Here is a 21,640-nt window from a genome sequence, read left to right as displayed (position 1 = left end):
AGAGAGAGAGAGAGAGAGAGAGAGAGAGAGAGAGAGAGAGAGAGAGAGAGAGAGAGAGAGAGAGAGAGAGAGAGAGAGAGAGAGAGAGAGAGAGAGAGAGACCATGCTCTTGCACTTGCAATCTCCTCTTAAATTAGTAACCAATCATTACTTTCAATACAATTTCAATACGATTATTCAAATGACATTGTAACCTAATTACTTATTTGTTCACCTTTTGAGTCTAGCCTACGGTGTTTTATTTCATTTTAATGACGGTAGAGGGCCCTAGTGTCTTCCGCTTCCATCTGCATCAGATGCAACGGTATGCAGCGCGCCAATATGCCATCAAAAACAGAAGTTCAGCAGCTCCACTCCGTGTCTTGCAGCTGACCCTCGTTTGGAGATACCTTGACAGTGCGGGTGGTTGACCACAGTTCAGTCTGCTTGGATCAGAGGACAAGTAGATGTGTCCACCTTGCGCTCCTAAGAATCTTCGGGAACGCTGCGTCCGAATCTCTTGGATTCGAGTCAAGACATCGCCTCTCCTTGTCACAAGCTGTAGAAACATTGATTAACTTTTGTTCCTCCATCGCAGCAGTTTTCAGAACAAGGATTGTTTTACATTGACCAGTCGTTTGGTGAGTCAATCTTTTATTATGAGATTAAGATTTCTTGTTTCAGAATGGAATGACATTGGTCTCCAAAAGTAACTTAAATGAGAGCTAAAACTGTAAAAACGACGTTAAGTAAGTCAGCTTACTTTATTTTATTTCATATCTATTTCTCATTATTTTTCTAAAGTAATTATGCAATCTCCCTTTCTATTTCCACATACGCGTTGGTTCTACGTCAGTAGCATGTCAATGTCAACTGTAGACTAATGACGTGACACATCTCCTACCTACCTGTGGCCGACAACTATGATATGTTTTCTACGGTTCATATTGGATAGGAACAAATAATTAAAGCACAATCTGTCACATGCGGCAGCCTAGTGGTTAGAGTGTCGGCTAATAACCAACTGAAAGGTCGCTGGTTCGAATACCCGACTTGACAAAGTGAAAATCAGTCGCTGTGCTCTTGAGCAATAGGTGCAGTGAATCAAAGTAGGGTTATGTGACAATGAAACATCTATACACTAAAGAAAGGGCCAAACGCGTAAACAATGGATCAAATGCAGCCCATTATATTTTCACATGCAAATAGAACGGGGTTTCTATTATATCTGTAGGCCAATTAAAATGTGCAAGGAAAGACATTTCATGAGAGCAACATTACTTGAAGCTGTACTTTGTTTGTTCATAATATAAAACATGAGCAATGGAGTAAACTTCGTTTTTTGTTTGGTAATAATAAGGCAAGACAGTTGTAGTAAGCCCAAAAAGGTATTTTTAAGTCATATTCTTCCAAAAACAATGGGCATATCATTAATTGAAACAACTAGAAATTTTACATACTGTGGCTTTAATGTAGAAGATAGTCTAATATGTCAGTTAACCCCATTCCCTGTGCAAGCAGTGATAATTATCACATTGCTGCTGCTCATTTCGCATTCATGTCATCTAGGACTTGAGCTGGCTGTGTGGAGTGTTGTGTAACAGATCTGATGTTCTCAGAGTACACACACACACACACACACCCTCAGACCAGGGTTCGCACAGGATTGGCGAGGGGACTGCCAAGGGGCAACCACTGCTTTATACCATAAGCTCAATGTGACAGAATGAAATAATGGAATTTTACATTGTGAGATCTTTCAATGTGTAGCCTATGATGTGCCCTTCAACTTACCACCTGGAAAGATTGGAATGTTATTGTATTATATTATCCAGGCAGGGTGCAGCCTACTGAAATACACACAATTAGGGTTGAACCTTTTCAACAGCTTCTTCAACAGATATGGAAAAGTGAACATTGAAATACATCTTTGCTAATGTCATTTGCCACATTGACTGATAAACAGTGCACACATCAGGCAGGTTTTTAGTGTCCCTTTGAAAAAGCTGTGGTTTTTGGAAGTCTTTCTTTAGCATGTGGTGCACTATGCTCAAAGCACTGACTCAGGTCTCCACCCAGGGTTTGGAAGCATTCGGCCTGTAATTCCATCTACTGAAGTAACTAAGACACCACCCACATTCCCTGCTGACTCAACGTTAAATGACATAAATGGCACTGGGGACTGGGCATGGGCACAGAGCTCTGGCTTTGGTGTGGAAAGAAAAATACATGTGCTTATTTGGAGTGTTTAGACAAGGTCTCGCGTGTACAGCCCTCAGGTGAAACGCCAGCATGTTGAATTTTCCTCGTCCTCGCTTTTAACAGGCTCTGATGGTATTTTCTTAAGCAATAAATTTTAAAGTTGTGTAGAGCATAGTTTTACAGAGAGGCAATGCACCTATCGCCCATATATCTCCCCTCCCCTCCCCTCCCCTCCCCTCCCCTCCCCTCCCCTCTCACACACATCACCATACAGTATGCTCAGATCTCACTATCGCCCAAGGCTCTTTGCGGCAGGATTCGTTATTCTTTTTTAAACTCCAGATGTGTTTAATTTGTCACCAAGTCTGCCCCGGCCTCGTTCTCCCCTGACCACTTAGCAGCCACTTAACGCAATCCATCACAGGACTTATTGAGCCTATTCATCTGGCCTCCCCTTTATTACAGATAGAGTGTGGGCCAAGGGCCAGGGAAGTGGCAATGACGTTAGCAGGATGATGGAGTTAAGTGATGGATCCCCCCCCCCCGCCTTGGTTCTACTTGACCAAGGTGGGTGCTCGGAAGAGCTATAGCCTCACGGATGGGGAATATTGTTTAAATGTTGTTGCAACGTTGTGATACGTGTGTCTCCAAAGCGAGACAGCCGTTGAAGCCAGACGGATAGACCGGGGTGTTCCAGTCTCGAACCTTCAGCTTCCCTTGGCAGGAGAGAAAAGTTGTGAGAGAGAGAGACGGAGCTTGGCACTGCAGCCCCTGGTGCAGCAGCATAAGGCTGTATAAACCCAGAGTGGTGGTGTGGCCTCAGAAAGAGCTCCTGGGTCTCTCTGTTTATTGGGTCTGGATGGGGAAATGGAGGGATAGATGATGTGAGGGGAGCGATGGAGAGGATGACCTCAGCGATGTTGACTGAGACACTCGTTTGCCACTCAAGCCCCTTTGGGAGGCTAGGACAGGGCACAGACAGTGCACAATCATACCATATAAGGGCTCAATTTGAGAGGGAAGGCTAGGAGAGTACTGTGTGACTGTACACAACAAGACAGTGAGGGGGTGTTATTGAGGGATGGCTGTCGATGGCACAAGTGCCAGGGTCTGAGAGAGATTGTGATTGGATAATGGGAGGTAATTCACCGCACTCCGTGATCTCAGCCAACCTGGTGTGACATAAACAGTGGCTGTGTCTCAAATGACACTATTCCCTATATAGTGTGCAGGGCCCATACGCTCTAGTCAAAAGTGGTTCTCTATGTATGGAATAGGGTTCCATTTGGAACGCAGGCAATTTCACTCAGTATATATGGTGTACTGAGCAGCACCCATTTTATAAATGAGGGGGAAAATACGTAATTGGAGCTGCCAGCCCAGGACGTAGACATACATTTGTACTGTGTTAATTAAACAGTGTTTATTTCGTAGTAAAAAAAAAAAAAGTGCAATCGTTTCCCGGCATTCCTCATAAAAAGGTGAAGTGATGTACTATGCGTGATGTTTAGAGTTTATTTCTGTTAGTTATCTTCAGCGCCAGCAGCAACACAGATCAGCTGGTTTCTAGCTAAACAGATTAGTGCTGAATTGACTGTTATTTAGAGCACGGAATCAAATCAAATCCAAATCAAATCAAATCAAGTTTATTTTATATAGCCCTTCGTACGTCAGCTAATATCTCGAAGTGCTGTACAGAAACCCAGCCTAAAACCCCAAGCAGCAAGCAATGCAGGTGTAGAAGCACGGTGGCTAGGAAAAACTCCCTAGAAAGGCCAAAACCTAGGAAGAAACCTAGAGAGGAACCAGGCTATGAGGGGTGGCCAGTCCTCTTCTGGCTGTGCCGGGTGGAGATTATAACAGAACATGGCCAAGATGTTCAAAATGTTCATAAGTGACAAGCATGGTCAAAATAATAATCAGGAATAAATGTCAGTTGGCTTTTCATAGCCGATCATTAAGAGTTGAAAACAGCAGTTCTGGGACAGGTAGGGGTTCCATAACCGCAGGCAGAACAGTTGAAACTGGAATAGCAGCAAGGCCAGGTGGACTGGGGACAGCAAGGAGTCATCATGCCCGGTAGTCCTGACGTATGGTCCTAGGGCTCAGGTCCTCCGAGAGAGAGAAAGAATCATTGGCTTTATTTCTGAATGAATAATTCAGAAGACTGCCCTCCCACATATGCTCTCTCTCTCTCTCTCTCTCTCTCTCTCTCTCTGTCTCTCTGTCTCTCTCTCTCTCTCTCTCTCTCTCTCTCTCTCTCTCTCTCTCTCTCTCTGTCTCTGTCTCTGTCTCTGTCTCTGTCTCTGTCTCTCTCTCTGTCTCTGTCTCTGTCTCTCTCTCTGTCTCTGTCTCTGTCTCTCTCTCTCGCTCTCTGTGTCTCTCGCTCTCTCTCTCGCTCTCTGTGTCTCTCTCGCTCTCTCTCTCTCAGATACTAATGCACCTGCTAACAGCCTGCCACACAAAAAAAGGAGTATGTGACGCATATCAGTGGTGATGCTGTCGCGGTAACACTTCTGCAGATGGGCCTCATCCATCACTTCAGTTGGTGTGAGCGTGTGTGTGTGTGTGTGTGTGTGTGTGTGTGTGTGTGTGTGTGTGTGTGTGTGTGTGTGTGTGTGTGTGTGTGTGTGTGTGTGTGTGTGTGTGTGTGTGTGTGTGTGTCAGGGCTAAGCCATTGATAAACAGGAGCCACAGCATCCTGACACATCCACAGCTTCTCGGAGAGGTTCACTTTGCCTCTCCCTCCCCAGTGATATGGACCTCCTGTATATAATAAGAGATTATCAGAATGATGAACTGCCTGTCAGCATGAGGATAACCAGAAAGACCTGCAGCCACCTGTTACCCTGAGCCAAAATGGCTTACAGTGCATTGAGGGTCTTTAAATTAGCACACCATTGACAGCCATTTGACAGCCTCAAAATAAATTACACCTGATTTCTCATTACGAAGAAAACCACAGAGAATTATAACACTTACACCCATTCTACATTTATTTCATGCATTAGACATAAACATGCATTTCTCAGATCCAGAGACCTCATCCCACATAAAGTGGACAACCTCGAATCGCGTGCCTTTTCCATTTTTACGACTCACTGCCTTGGAAATTGTATATTAAAGGCTTCTCGTCTGTCATTTCACATAGATTCAGATCCCAGTAGGAAATAAACTACCGGTCCAAAATTTTAGAACACCTACTCATTCAAGGGATTTTCTTTATTTCTAGGATTTTCTACATTGTAGAATAATAGTGAAGACATCAAAACTATGAAATAGCACATATGGAATCATGTAGTGGTTTCTTCGCATCAATTCAACCATGAAAGCCTGATTCACTCAGTCTCCTCTGAACAGTTGATGTTGATGTGTCTGTTACTTGAGCTCTGTGAAGCATTTATTTGGGCTGCAATTTTTGAGGCTGGTAACTGTAATGAACTTATCCTCTGCAGCAGAGGTAACTCTGGCTCTTCCATTCCTGTGGCGGTCCTAATGAGAGCCAGTTTCATCATAGAGCTTGATGGTTTTTGTGACTGCACTTGAAGAAACGTTAAAAGTTCTTGAAATGTTCCGTACTGACTGACCTTCATGTCTTAAAGTAATGATGGACTGTCGTTTCTCTTTGCTTATTTGAGCTGTCCTTGCCATAATATGGACTTGGTCTTTTACTAAACAGGGCTATCTTCTGTATACCCCCCTACTTTGTCACATCACAACTGATTGGCTCAAACGAATTAAGAAGGAAAGAAATTCCACAAATTAACTTTCAAGAAGGCACACCTGTTAATTGAAATGCATTCCAGGTGACTACCTCATGAAGCTGGTTGAGAAAATGCCAAGAGTGTGCAAAGCTGTCATCAAGGCAAAGGGTGGATATTTGAAGAATCTCAAATATAAAATATATTTTGATTTGTTTAACACTTTTTTTGGTTACTGCATGATTCCATATGTGTAATTTCATAGTTGTGATGTCTTCACTATTATTCTACAATGTAGAAAATAGTAAAAATAAAGAAAAACCCTTGAATGGTGTTCTAAAACTTTTGACCGGTAGTGTACATCTAAGTTGATTTGTGACAAGCTGTTTCATATTAAAAGCCTTAAAGCCGTATTTGATGGTTTGCTTTCCCAGACATCCCAGCTCCCGTGTCTTGAACTGAGGATGGGTCGCTGATCCCGGAACCCGCTGTGCGATCTATCAGCTCTGTGATTGATCCGTTCTGGTTCTGGTCGCTATCTGCTGCCATGGCGAAGAGCCCTGAGGTGAAGCTGGCCGTTTTCGGAAGAGCAGGAGTGGGTAAATCAGGTAGGAGGACCGCTATCTGTCTGTCTGCTTGTCTGCCTCCCTGTCTGTCCTTTCGCTTTACAGTACAGTATGTGCGTAATGCCTATCTGTTTGACTGTCTACATGATTTTCTGTCTGTTTCTCTCTCTGTCTGTCTTCCGGCTGTCTGTCTTTCCATGTTTGTGTTTTTCTCTTTGTCCATCTATTGGAGAGATATGGCTTGTGGGCTTATTTTTGTTAGAAGAGCAGTATTTGTTTTAGTTCCCATGTTTCAGTGATGTTTACACAAGAAACAATCTACAAAAATAACTTCTGATTGTCGTTCTGGTCTGAAGTACCCTTACTTTACCCAAGCCAATTCAACACATTCTGAATCACCGTTGCAAACTGGCTTAACGCTCCTGTATAGCCTAATGCACATGTCAAACGGGGCACCATATTTAGTATGCTGTTTAGAATGATATCTGCAGTAGCTATACAAGATAATGAAGAGCATATGTCTCTTGCACGGCACAAATGAAGACAGATTGCTCTCCATGGCATTTGGAAATATTTCTTTGAATGTTATCCATGTTTAATTATCCCATTATGTAACACTGATGTATGTGAAGGTCAAATCAGGGACTGTTTTCCATGATAACCCATATAGTATTGTCAGTATTGTACACTGTACAGGCAGGCAACAGGGTGTACTTTGCAATGTACATGTGTTATTAACCACTAATAGGTCATGTGGAATAAGGAATACCACTTTTATAAAAGGGAAGTATGAGTTTTACAGCCCAGCCCTGTACATTGCAAGACTTTACACACATCATCCTCCTATGACAGCCAAATTCAACTGGCGGAGCGCGGTCGTGGTCCAGACCCAGAGAAGGACCGGACCGAACGGACCGAACAACATCTCGTTTAGTTATATAAAAGTAAATAAATCATTTTTAGACAGCTTTCAAAAATCAACCAGGTGCCGCGGCCTCTCTAACTCAGCAACCCCTCTTTCTCTCTCGAAGCAACGCTCACCTCTACTAGTACCCCGTCTAACTCAATCGCGAGGCTATACTCAAATACATGGGGCCACGTCTTACCAAATCACATCAATGCAAATATCCTCTGCGGAACCTCGGGACAAGCAGGCAGAAAGAAACAGAAAGATTTGACCGCGGTTCAACTGTTAATAACGCAGATAGGAGCTAAGTTACCAGTATCTTTAATAATATGGCTTATTAAAAAAAAAACACATTTACGCCGAAAACAGTATATTCAAAGACGAGTAGACAAAACGTAATTCTTCCCACAACCAGCACAAAACCAATGTGCCTGATATGAAGCGAGTCCGTAGCCCTCGTGAAAAGTGCCAATGTTAAGCGCCATTATGACACCAAGCATAGTAATATCGATCCGATGTATACCCTAAACACGGAGGTGAGAACAAACAAGATTAACCAACTCAAAGGCCTTGTCAATTCCCTGACAGCCCAACTACATTTAATGGAGTGTTCACTGAGGATAGCCTGGGTTTTGGGAAAACACAAAAAAAAAATTCTGACGCTTATTTGGTTAAAGAATGCATGTGTGAAGTTGCTGACACCTTGCTTGAAGCTAAACAAAATGCTGAGCTCAGAGAAAAGATCAAACAGATCCCACTGTCTGATTCCACAGCAATGAGGAGAACTGAAATATTAGCTGAGGATTTATTAACTTAATAACTTGATGAGGCCATTCAGAATGCATCATGCATTTCATTAGCTGTGGATGAATCCAACAGATAACACTGATAATGCCCAGCTTCTGGTGTTTGTCAGATTGTATAATGAAACAAAGAAGGAATCCTGTGAGGAGCTGTTGGGCTTAGCAAATCTAGAAGCACACACATGGTGAGAGGATATCCGTGAGGGATATCAAAGGGATGCTGACAAAAAGGGGGAGAGATCAGAAATCAGTGGTCTCTATCACCACAGATGGAGCTCCAGCATAGATAGGAAAAGAGAGGGGACTGGTTGCACGTTTGAAAGAGGACCACCCTAAACCTGACATCATACCACTGCATCACCCATCAATCTGTGCTGTGTGCCAGTCTGGGAAAAGAGAATTCTGAGGTCATGACAACGATGACGAAAATCTTCGAGAGCAACATCACCCCTATAACACCGCCTGCTACGAGGCTTCCTGACAGAGGCCAACGGCAGTTTTGCACGACAATGTCATATTGCTCAGCAAAGGCAGGGTTTTGGAATGCTTTTGGGCCATTCGGGAGGAAATCAAAGCTTTCGTATCAGCGCAAAAGAGTGATAAGGCAACCCAGTTTCCTGAGTTGTTGGAAGATGAGGAAAAGATGGAAACAGTTGCGTTTTTGACAGACATCGCATCACACCTTAATCAACGATGTTAAGCTGCAGGGACAGGACAACACAGTGTGTGATATGATAACAGCAGTCCGGGCTGTCCGGAAGAAATTGGAGCTTTGATGACTCACTGTTGGAAGAGAACTGCTGCTGCTCATCGGGAACCCCTTCATGGTCACAAATGTGACAACGTTGCCAGGTAAGCACAACAGATCAGATGGGTAGATGTTGCAAAACTACAAATGGAGTTGATTGCGCTGCAATAAAAATGTGTCTTTGAAGGAGCAGGCTGGTGGTTGTGACCCTGTTACTTTCTGGGGAAAGATGGTGCCTGTAGCTGACGTCCATGTTCTCAAGAAACTGGCACTATACATCCTGACCAGGGTTTGGCTCCACATACAGCTGTGAATCAGCCTTCTCCACAATGAACTTTATTCAAAAACAAGTACCACGCCCGGGCTCACCAATGAACACCTGCACCATTGTCTGAGTTGCTCGCACACCATTTGTGCCAAAGTTCAAAGCATTCGCAGGAGACAGAAAGAAAGCAATTTCTCTCATTGATGCAAGAGCAAGGCCCAGAGTGGCTTATACATGAATATTGCATGGCCCACAGTGACTTTCTGATCACTCAGATGATTATCTTTATTCTCCAGAAAACATGCGCTGTATTTCAGGTAAGTATAATTTAATAATTCAAGGCCCATGTACAATGGTTCACGGTGCACTTTTTTGCTTCAACACCTGTGAAACCGCGTTTGTTCTTCAGCAATGATGCACGTGTTTACATTCAACAAACAAAAAAAGAAGCTGTAATTCATTTTATTGTCTCATTTAATGTATTTAATGCACATTTTATACAGCAACATGTTTCATAAGTTGTAGACGACTATGTTTGTTACTACGCTGTACCACAGTGCCAATGAAGAACGACATCCATCCAAACCTTTGCCACCTAGGAAATTTGTGTCACTGGACTTCTGAAATAGTAGTTCAGTAGCCCTGTCCTATGACATTCTTGTTGCCATTGCTAACTTCAGGAATTAGACATATGCAGAAGAGATTTACATCTGATCATGGCTCACAGAAACAAATGTTCAAAACCACATGACTTACAACACAATAAACGAGAGAGAAGTACTGCTCTCCAGCACAGTGTACTGATAAAAGTCTGAGGAAAAGGGGGTGAAGAGACATTTAGGCTAGCAGCTTTGTGGCGTATCAGGCACCAGTTTGTAAAACATTTTCATTTGAAGACTCAATCCAAACTTGAAAGAAGAGGTCAGACATCAGTATGGTTCTCAGAAGTCCAGCCAGCCGTTGCAATTCTCAGACTGACGTCGTTGACCAAAGAGTGTGCGGATGACAGCTTTAAATTGGTGACAGCCGCCTCCAACGTACAAGAGAAAGTCACCGCCTAGTGAAAGGAATATGACGAAACATTGGCACTTGGCCAAAGCTAAGTGCTTTTGCAAATTTTCTGTACAATTCAACAGATTCCGATGTCAATTATATCCAGCTCTGATCCCAACTCTTCAAGCGAGTAGAGGAAGATATACGTGTTGTGTTTTTCAACCATAGAGGCTTACTTACATTCAGCAAGACAGGGGTTATCAGTGGATGAGGAGAGAGTTTGAGTCAGAGAGAAGGTGGGTGTGATTGCTTTCGGAGAATTTATCGATAGCCTGGTTAACCTGACAGAACCACTGCGGTGTTTCCCGGAAGCCTAGACCCGGAGTTAAATTCCAAATTGACACTTGCATTAAGGACTTTAGGGTTAGAGTAGAACGGGCAGTAGGCCATTACTCTACTTTTTTATTTTTTATACATTTATTTAACCTTTATTTAACTGGGCAAGTCAGTTAAGAACAAATTCTTATTTACAATGATTACCTACCCTAACCCTAACCCGGACAACGCTGGGCCAATTGTGCGCCACCCTATGGGACACCCAATCATGGCCGGTTGTGATACAGCCTAGTTACCAACGTAATTAGAGCAATAAAAATCTATGTTTTGTCATGCCTGTGGTATACGGTCTGATATACCACAGCTGTCAGCCAATCAGCATTCAGTGCTCGAACCACCCAGTTTATAATACATGTATATATGATAAATATTACCACACTACACACTTGAAAGGGGATGATTCATCTTGTTGTCTCTTCAATAAGTAACATAGATTCTCGATGGGGTACATAACATCAGATTACTCAGACCTCACAAATATGGCTGTTGTTTATGATGACAATAGTCAGGATAACATACACAGTTACACACATCCCACAGACTTTATATGGATATTTATTTTTTAAGCTGCAGTGCTTGTTGACACAATGCCCACTTAACCCGGAAGCCAGCCGCACCAATGTGTTGGAGGAAACACAGTGCGTCTGGCGACCATGTGAGCGTGCACTGCCCGCAGCCCACCACAGGAGTCGCTAGTGCGCGATGGGACAAGGACATCGCTGCCGGCCAAACCCTCCCCTAACCCGGTCGAAGCTGGGCCAATTGTGCGCCGCCCCATGGGTCTCCTGGTCGCGGCCGGCTGCGACAGAGCCTGGACTCGAACCCAGGATCTCTAGTGGCACAGCTAGTACTGCAATGCAGTGCCTTAGACCACTGCACCACTTGGGAGGCATTCATAAAAGGTACTTTTATTAGAGTTATTGCAGTATGAGTTGGCACAAAAACATTCTGGCTTCAGTGCAAACCTGTCGCCCCTTCCTCAAAAGGAATCTCCTTACATTGGAGTGAACAGTACATCTTCTGCCTTTGTTTCTGTCACGTTCCTGACCTGTTTTCTGTTAGTTTTGTATGTGTTAGTTGGTCAGGACGTGAGTTTGGGTGGGCAGTTTATGTTTTCTGTTTCTATGTTGGTTTAAAGGGTGACCTGATATGGCTCTCAATTAGAGGCAGGTGGTTTTCATTTCCTCTGATTGAGAGTCATATTAAGGTAGGTGTTTTCACACTGTTTGTTTGTGGGTGGTTGTCTCCTGTGTCTGTGTTTGTCGCGCCACACGGGACTGTCTCGGTTTGTTTGTACGTTCGTTCTTTTATGTAGTCAGTTTTCCTGTTATTGCGTTCTTCACGTTATATGTAAGTTCGTGTCCAGGTCTGTTGACTGCGTTTGTTATTTTGTAGATTTTCAAGTGTTTCGTGTTCGTCGTGTTTTCTGTTTTGTTTAATAAATAATATGTCGAACTACAACGCTGCAGTTTGGTCGAATCACTACTCCTCCTTTTCGGATGAAGAGGAGGAGGAACGCCGTTACAGAACCACCCACCAATCCAGAACCAAGCAGCATAAGTTCGAGCAGTGGAATACGAAACAGGAATGGACATGGGAGGACGTATTAAACGGCAAGGGTTGCTACACATGGGAGGAGATCCTGGCTGGAAGGGATCGCCTCCCATGGGAACAGCTGGAGGCACTGAGGAGAGCAGAGGCAACCGGACAAGGGAACCGGAGATATGAAGGTACGCGGCTAGCGAGGAAGCCCGAGAAGAAACCCCAAAAATTTCTTGGGGGGGGGGCTAAGAGGTAGTGGGCCAAGGGCAGGTAGGAGACCTGCGCCCACTTCCCAGGCTAACCGTGGAGAGCGGGAGTACGGGCAGACACCGTGTTACGCAGTAGAGCGCACGGTGTCTCCTGTACGTGTGCATAGCCCGGTGCGGGTTATTCCACCTCCCCGCACTGGTAGGGCTAGATTGAGCGTTGAGCCGGATGTCATGAAGCCGGCTCTACATATCTGGCCACCAGTACGTCTCCTTGGGCCGGCTTACATGGCACCAGCCTTACGCATGGTGTCCCCGGTTCGCCTACATAGCCCGGTGCGGGTTATTCCACCTCCCCGCACTGGTCGGGCGACGGGGAGCATTCAACCAGGTAAGGTTGGGCAGGCTCAATGCTCAAGGGAGCCAGTACGCCTGCACGGTCCGGTATTTCCGGCGCCACCTCCCCGCCCCAGCCCAGTACCACCAGTGCCTACACCACGCACCAGGCTTCCAGTGCGTTTCCAGAGCCCTGTTCCTCCTCCACGCACTCTCCCTATGGTGCGTGTCTCCAGCCCAGTGCCTCCAGTTCCGGCACCACGCACTAAGCCTCCTGTGCGTCTCCAGAGCCCTGTACGCACTGTTCCTTCTCCCCGTACTCGTCCTGATGTGCGTGCACTCAGCCCGGTGCCACCAGTGCCGGTACCACGCACCAGGCCTATAGTGCGCTTCGAGAGGTCAGTGTGCCCTGTCCCTGCTCCCCGCACTAGGCTTGAAGTGCGTGTCTCCAGTCCGGTGCCTCCAGTTCCGGCACCACGCACCAGGCCTACAGTGCGTCTCAGCCGGCCAGAGTCTGCCGTCTGCCCAACGGCGCCTGAACTGTCCGTCTGCCAAGCGCCGCATGAACTGCCCGTCTGTATTGAGCCTTCAAAGCCGCCCGTCTGCCATGAGCCTGCAAAGCCGCCCGTCTGCCATGAGCCTACAGAGCCTTCCGCCAGACAGGAGCCGCTAGAGCCTTCCGCCAGACAGGAGCCGCTAGAGCCTTCCGCCAGACAGGATCAGCCAGAGCCATCCGTCTCCGCAGCGCCATCTGAGCCATCCGTCTCCCCAGCGCCGTCTGAGCCATCCGTCTCCCCAGCGCCGTCTGAGCCATCCGTCTCCCCAGCGCCGTCTGAGCCATCCGTCTGTCCCGAGCCATTAGAGCCGCCCGTCTGTCCCGAGCCGTCAGAGCCGTTAGTCAGTCAGGAGCCGCTAGAGCCATTCGTCAGTCAGGATCTGCCAGAGCCGCCAACCAGACAGGATCTGCCAGAGCCGCCAACCAGACAGGATCTGCCAGAGCCGCCAACCAGACAGGATCTGCCAGAGCCGCCAACCAGACAGGATCTGCCAGAGCCGCCAACCAGACAGGATCTGCCAGAGCCGTCAGCGAGCCATGAGCGTCCAGAGCCGTCAGCCAGCCATGAGCGTCCAGAGCCGTCAGCCAGCCATGTGCGTCCAGAGCCGTCAGCTAGCCATGAGCGTCCAGAGCCGTCAGCTAGCCATGAGCGTCCAGAGCCGTCAGCCAGTCATGAGCTGCCCCTCAGCCCAGAGCTGCCATTGATCCAGAACTGTCCCTCAGTCCAGAGCTGTCTCTCTGTCCGGAGCTGCCCTTCAGTCCGGAGTTGCCCCTCTATCCTGAGCTACCTCTCTATCCTGACCTACCTCTCGGTCTTGAGCTATCTCTCTATCCCGGTGCTGCCCCTTGTCCTGGTGCTGCCCCTTATCTTAAGGTTAACATTTAAATTTAGTGGGTGTAAGATGAGGGTGGTCATTCTAAGGGGGAGACGTAAGCTGGGATTGACTATGGTGGGGTGGGGACCTCGCCCAGAGCCTGAGCCACCACCGTGGTCAGATGCCCACCCAGACCCTCCCCTAGACTTTGTGCTGGTGCGCCCGGAGTTCGCACCTTGAGGGGGGGGTTATGTCACGTTCCTGACCTGTTTTCTGTTAGTTTTGTATGTGTTAGTTGGTCAGGACGTGAGTTTGGGTGGGCAGTCTATGTTTTCTGTTTCTATGTTGGTTTAAAGGGTGACCTGATATGGCTCTCAATTAGAGGCAGGTGGTTTTCATTTCCTCTGATTGAGAGTCATATTAAGGTAGGTGTTTTCACACTGTTTGTTTGTGGGTGGTTGTCTCCTGTGTCTGTGTTTGTCGCGCCACACGGGACTGTCTCGGTTTGTTTGTACGTTCGTTCTTTTATGTAGTCAGTTTTCCTGTTATTGCGTTCTTCACGTTATATGTAAGTTCGTGTCCAGGTCTGTTGACTGCGTTTGTTATTTTGTAGATTTTCAAGTGTTTCGTGTTCGTCGTGTTTTCTGTTTTGTTTAATAAATAATATGTCGAACTACAACGCTGCAGTTTGGTCGAATCACTACTCCTCCTTTTCGGATGAAGAGGAGGAGGAACGCCGTTACAGTTTCCAATAGATTCATGTTTTCCGTGGTGATTTTCAGACCGTCAGCATCACCTCCTTTTCCTTCTTGGTCTCCTGGAGACAGGATGATATTAATGGGCTCTATTTCTGTAAGGGAACTGGAGCGTGACTGCATATTAACGTTACACATGCACAATCACTGGATTGTTGGCCAGCAGAAAACATTTACTATGATAATCAGAAGATTGGTTGGTTCAGGGAAGGGAAGTTTCTTGGCTTGAGGAGGACGGTGTGTGTACATGTTTGTGAGACTTGGTTGGTTTGGATTGGTTGGTAAGACCCGGGTTTAAGTATTGTCTATCCCTGATTGGTGGTTCAGGGAATGGCATGGGACATTTCTTGGCTTGAGAACTCTGTGTGTTTGTGAGACTTAGTTTTGATTGGTTGGAAAGATGTCTTGACTTCCTTAGACACACATAGACCAAGGTCTAATAAAGCAACAGAGTATATTGACAGACTGTGTGGATGGAGTCTGTTCCAGGACTTCTCAGGCTTTGGTATATTGACTCATTGGAGAGATGCTGGAGTCTGGAGATGCTATTTGTCAAATAAACACACACTGGCAATCACACAAACTGGCACACACACACACACACACACTCTTGTGTGATGTGAGGTGTCAGCGTGGCTCCGGCAGCGTGGTGTGTTTTAGGGGGGAGTCCAAATAAAGTGGAAACAAGGTTTATTGAGTGCGAAATGTGGCCCCATAAAAGGGCCCGTCGGCTAGCTCCCCAAACATCCTGCCCCTCTCTCCCTCCGCTCCCTCCATCCCTGCCTAATGGAGAAGAAAAGATAACAATAATAAAGTCTCCTGCCCGCTGCTCTCCTCTTTTCCTCTCAGCCCAGAAATATTGCTGTTTATGGTTTCCAACCCAACGCCTCAAGGAGACCATGAATCAGCTTAATGCAAGTGTCTTGTAAAAGAGATATATGTAAACAGTCTTTCACACCGAAAGGGCAAGGATGAGGAGTTGGGCCTTTGGAAAACAAAGAAACTGGCAGGTATTGCTGCCCCGAAGATGAACGTTCACCATATTTTAGGTGGTTATATTATAGACCACACAGTCAGTCTGTTGCTCAGCACTGAGTGTGCGTTATTTTGTTGTAGTCAGATTTTTTTTAATGACATTCTGGGAACAGGACCCCCCACGTGTCTTGTTGTTTTCATGACATGCCCTTCTAACACACGTACATACAGTACCAGACAAAAGTTTGGACACACCTACTCATTCAAGGGTTTTTCTTCATTTTTACAATTTTCTACATTGTAGAATAATAGTGAAGACATCAAAACTATGAAATAACACATATGGAATCATGTAATAATTATTATATTCAGCCCAAGGGCACAACAGCCACTTTGGCTGCAAAAGGCCAGGATTTTTTTAGGGGGCATTATGGCCACACAAGAGGGATGCCGCCGGGAAATTCGAGGCCTGGTGAGAATATTATCACGGGTCTAGTTGTCAAATTGTGAATGAGAGACTGATGAAGTGTGTGCAGCCTGCTCAAGAAACAAAGCAGAGCTCATGCCTTTCATGCAACTTTTTTCAAATCATCATTAGAGTCTCGTCATGCAGCCTTAGAATTTCTTAAAAATCTAAACATATAACCCGACATTTGTATAACAACTAAACTTGCATAAATAACTCTAAATTAAGCATATAGGAGGACCTGTTACGTTGTTAACTGCTCAACACAGAATAGCCGCATGTGCGCACTCCCTCTGAAACCATTTGGAGAAAATATCGTTTCTATTTTATTATATGTTCAATTGTATTCTTCAAACTATAAAATAATATAAAATAATGCCACGGAATTCTAAGCTAATCTTGTCTGCTAAATTAACTAGTGTAGCCCACAGCCATATGGCATACCCAGATCAGGGACAACTCAGAGTATGCTATTCTGTTCTTCTGAAATAGACTACATTTTCTTCGTATCATGTTTCTTTAGGCCTGTCTAAAATAAATAATGGATTTATTGTGATGGTGTAGGCTATATTCAATAGATTTATTCGATTACTGGTTGCAGCACTGCCTGGTATGGCAACTGCTCGGCCTCCGACCACATGTGTAATGGTGCGTGTTGGTGGCAGGGAAGTCAGGCGCAGGAGAACGAACTTGGTATAAACGGAGTCATTTAATAAGTGCTCACAAAACTCCGAAAACCAAAATATACAAAATAATAAAAGTGGGTACAAAACCCGTCGCGCACCAGAACATAACTTGCACATCACATACAAACAAACAATCACCGACAAGGACATGAGGGGAAACAGAGGGTTAAATACACAACATGTAATTGATGAGATTGGAACCAGGTGTGAAGTAAGACAAGACAAAACCAATGGAAAATGAAAAATGGATCAGCGATGGCTAGAAGGTCGGTGACGTCGACCGCCGAACACCGCCCTAACAAGGAGAGGGACCGACTTCGGCGGAAGTCGTGCCAGCATGGCATTACAGAGGGTAGTGCGACCGGCCCAGTACATCACTGGGGCCAAGCTTCCTGCCATCCAGGACCTCTATACCAGGTGGTGTCAGAGGAAGGCCCTGAAAATTGTCAAAGACTCCAGCCACCCTAGTCATAGACTGTTCTCTCTGCTACCACACGGCAAGCGATACCGTAGCGCCAAGTCTAGGTCCGAGAGGCTTCTAAACAGCTTCTACCCCAAGCCATAAGACTCCTGAACATCTATTCAAATGGCTACCCAGACTATTCACATTGCCCCCCCCCCCCCCCCCCTCTCCACACCACTGCCACTATGTGTTGTCATCTATGCATAGTCACTTTAAGTAACTCTACCTACATGTACATACTACCTCAACTAACCGGTGACCCCTGCACATTGACTTTGTACCGGCACCCCCCTGTATATATTGTTATTTTTTTACTGCTCCTCTTTAATTACTTGTTACTTTTATCTCTTATTCTTATCCATATTGTTTTGAACTGCACTGTCGGTTAAGGGCTCGTAAGTAAGCATTTCACTATAAGGTCTACCTACACCTGTTGTATTCGGCGCATGTGACTAATAAAATTTGATTGGATTTTGATTTGATTTGACTCTTTAAAATGTAGATGTTCCTAAGGTCTGCATCAGTGGAAGCCAGGAGATGCTAAATGTGTTTATGTTAGTTAATTAATGGTCAATTACCATGAGACCGGCAGTGATTTGCTTGACAATCTCTGGCTGACAAAATGTAATGACCACCACAGCCCTACCAATAGCTCTTTGGTATGACCTGAACAACCCAGTGCAAGAACCTACAAGAAAGTGTGGACCGGTTGGTATGCTGTTGGAATACCCTCATTCTATTTTGGCACAGTGGTCCTGTGGGTATAAGCTGTGATTCATCATGGACATTATTCCACTGCACAAGTGCACTAATTAACAATCGTTGCTGGCATTTTCATTCCTGAGATAAGATCCTTGGAGAGGCTTAGAAGTGTCTCTTAAAAAGACAGGCGTGATTAGAAGTTTCGGGCATACTTCTAAAATCGAGAGGCGAGCCAAGTTCCTGCAAGGTTTTCAGTGATATGTATCCCGTACGTGTTGGCACAGCTACAGAAAGTGTGCAATGCTGATCCATGTAATGTGTTTATGCGACTTATGCATACAGTATGTTATCTAGGCATTTAGATTTAGAGGCTTAAAGAGATCAGAGGGTGGTTATGGGAAATGTGTGAAGTTGGTAAGCTGGTCTGTTTATTAAATTGCGTGTTTTCCAGAACCCTGACAAACAAAGGAAATGAATGCATTATTTATGTCTGTTTTTATGTCTAACCATCGCATCATCATTTGATCATGTGGTCTTTATCTCACTTGGAAAACCCCTAAACCCTACACAGTTCATACAAGCACAGAGTGTACTAAGTCCTGTAAGTAAATTGTATCTCAATGAGTGTTGTTGCTAAAGGACGGAGATTTACAGTAGTCCTACAAATGTGATACATTGATTGACTACACAGGTAACTTGAGGTCAGACAGACAATGCTACATAAGCTTTTAGAATGTGAAAAACATTTAATAGAAGGTGCTGGTATTCTGACCCACTCACACCACTCCTGTTCTGTTGATTTACAGACATAGTGATTTGTAGCATAGACACATAACAGGGAATAAATATTCTACAGTAGCCTATTTTCCAGACTGAGGGATTAATATTCAGGTTACATGCTGTAAGGCTAGATATACTTTGCAGGCGAATGAAGATATCATTCGCATGCTATGGGTTTTTAAGGCCATCCATTAATAATGTAAGACATTGCATTGTAAGATATGAATTATATAGCTACTTGTTTAGCTTCGTAGGTTTCTTGAGGGCTTGCAAATTGCCTTTCTGCTGGCAAAAACTCAAACAAAATGTATGACTAAATCTTAGGAAACAGGATTCTGCTATTCCTTTGGTAAGCAAGTAAAACCAAAAGGCTGTACTGTATGACTCGACACGGACTGTCAGTGCTCCTTCTGTCACCTTTTTCTCTTCAGTAAGTAAAGGGACTGAGCCTGCCAGCTAACAGTACCATCAGTCATTTGTCCTGATAAGAGATTGATTTGGTGAGAGAAAATGGGCCAAAGAAAAGAAGTGTAAAAGAGGAGTGATGGGAAATGATTTAGGGTTAGACAGGTGAAATGAGAGTAGTCAGCCTGTCGGGTGTTGTTTGTTTACGATGCTGGAGTGTTAAGAAACAGAGGGGAAAGCTACTGCAAGTGTGGCCAGGTGATACAGATCTGTGTGTGTGTGTGTGTGTGTGTCTGGTTAGGAAGATCTGATCACAATGTGTATTTTAATCGTCTACACCTGTCCAAAAAATGTGAGCACAATCAGAATGTGGATAAGATCAGGACAAAGCGTAGCAGGTATAAACAAGGCTTACAGTATATGTATGCTTGCCACATATTGGCACACACGTTGCATCGACAATTCCAACAGCATCTCCTCTCCTCTTTCCTTCCTCCATGTTGCTCTCTCGCTCTCTGAACGTATTATCTACACCCCAGAGCATCATTTTGGCCTCACAGTGGAACAGGATGTCCTCGGCGCTTACATCTATTTGAGCTGTCAAAAGACCTTGCTTTTCTTTCGTCTACCTCAGCATTCACACACACATCCACTGAACCCACTCATCTAGCTTCTATTCGTCTGTCTCTCTCTCTCTCTGGAGCAATTGCGTCGCAGGAAGATGGGCTTTTTGTACATGATTTATTTATTTATTAACCTATTTATGTATTTATTTTTAGACCATGCACTAAAATGCTCTCCCAGATTATTTGTCCATACGTACGTAGGTCTACCCACTCCTCACTCCCTCGCCTTGCTTGCCCCCAGTTCGTCACGAGTTCTCAATGCCGCTGGTCTCCTTAGTGGCGATTGAGTCATCGTTAGCAGTTCTCTCCCTTTTAACAGCCTACCCTGCCTTGTCTCGGGAGAGTAGGACGGCTTTTAAAATGTAATGGTGGATCTATTAAGCATTTTCTTGTTGCTTTCTTTTGCTTTTTAAGACGCAGGGCTTGTGAGGAAACGCTCAAGTTAATGTAATTGTTTTCCCGTGGCACCCTTTTGGCAAATTGAGTGGCTGTGAATGGCTGTTCCTAAGTGGATCTGTCCACCCTCTCAATAACACACTACACACACTCTAATGCTTGTCTTCAGGTGGACACAACACACTAATGCTTGTCTTCAGGTGGACACAACACTCTAATGCTTGTCTTCAGGTGGACACAACACACTAATGCTTGTCTTCAGGTGGACACAACACACTCTAATGCTTGTCTTCAGGTGGACACAACACACTATTGCTTGTCTTCAGGTGGACACAACACACTAATGCTTATCTTCAGGTGGACACAACACACTAATGCTTGTCTTCAGGTGGACACAACACACTAATGCTTGTCTTCAGGTGGACACAACACACTAATGCTTATCTTCAGGTGGACACAACACACTAATGCTTGTCTTCAGGTGGACACAACACACTAATGCTTATCTTCAGGTGGGCACAACACACTAATGCTTGTCTTCAGGTGGACACAACACACTAATGCTTGTCTTCAGGTGGACACAACACACTAATGCTTGTCTTCAGGTGGACACAACACACTAATGCTTGTCTTCAGGTGGACACAACACACTAATGCTTGTCTTCAGGTGGACACAACACACTAATGCTTGTCTTCAGGTGGGCACAACACACTAATGCTTATCTTCAGGTGGGCACAACACACTCTAATGCTTGTCTTCAGGTGGACACAACACACTAATGCTTGTCTTCAGGTGTGCACAACACACTATTGCTTGTCTTCAGGTGGGCACAACACACTAATGCTTATCTTCAGGTGGGCACAACACACTCTAATGCTTGTCTTCAGGTGGACACAACACACTAATGCTTGTCTTCAGGTGGGCACAACACACTATTGCTTGTCTTCAGGTGGGCACAACACACTAATGCTTATCTTCAGGTGGGCACAACACACTCTAATGCTTGTCTTCAGGTGGACACAACACACTAATGCTTGTCTTCAGGTGGGCACAACACACTAATGCTTGTCTTCAGGTGGACACAACACACTAATGCTTGTCTTCAGGTGGGCACAACACACTAATGCTTATCTTCAGGTGGGCACAACACACTCTAATGCTTGTCTTCAGGTGGACACAACACACTAATGCTTGTCTTCAGGTGGGCACAACACACTATTGCTTGTCTTCAGGTGGACACAACACACTAATGCTTGTCTTCAGGTGGGCACAACACACTAATGCTTATCTTCAGGTGGGCACAACACACTCTAATGCTTGTCTTCAGGTGGACACAACACACTAATGCTTGTCTTCAGGTGGGCACAACA

General features: G+C 45.1%; 1 protein-coding gene across 1 annotated transcript in view; it reads left to right on the top strand.

The window, feature by feature from the left end:
• Positions 1–388: 388 nt before the first annotated feature.
• The window catches only part of LOC120031758 (ras-related and estrogen-regulated growth inhibitor), a 42,212-nt gene continuing 20,960 nt past the window's right edge, over positions 389–21,640 (top strand). The window contains exons 1-2 of the mRNA XM_038977555.1: positions 389–620; positions 6,317–6,490. Of these exons, the coding sequence (XP_038833483.1) occupies positions 6,430–6,490 (61 nt within the window). The 5' untranslated portion in view covers positions 389–620; positions 6,317–6,429. The remainder of the gene's footprint in view (positions 621–6,316; positions 6,491–21,640) is intronic.

The sequence above is a fragment of the Salvelinus namaycush genome, chromosome 38, assembly GCF_016432855.1.
Source record: "Salvelinus namaycush isolate Seneca chromosome 38, SaNama_1.0, whole genome shotgun sequence".
Classification (NCBI taxonomy): domain Eukaryota; kingdom Metazoa; phylum Chordata; class Actinopteri; order Salmoniformes; family Salmonidae; genus Salvelinus; species Salvelinus namaycush.
Note: the sequence above shows the minus strand (reverse complement) of the source record. Positions and strands in the feature narration are given on the sequence as shown.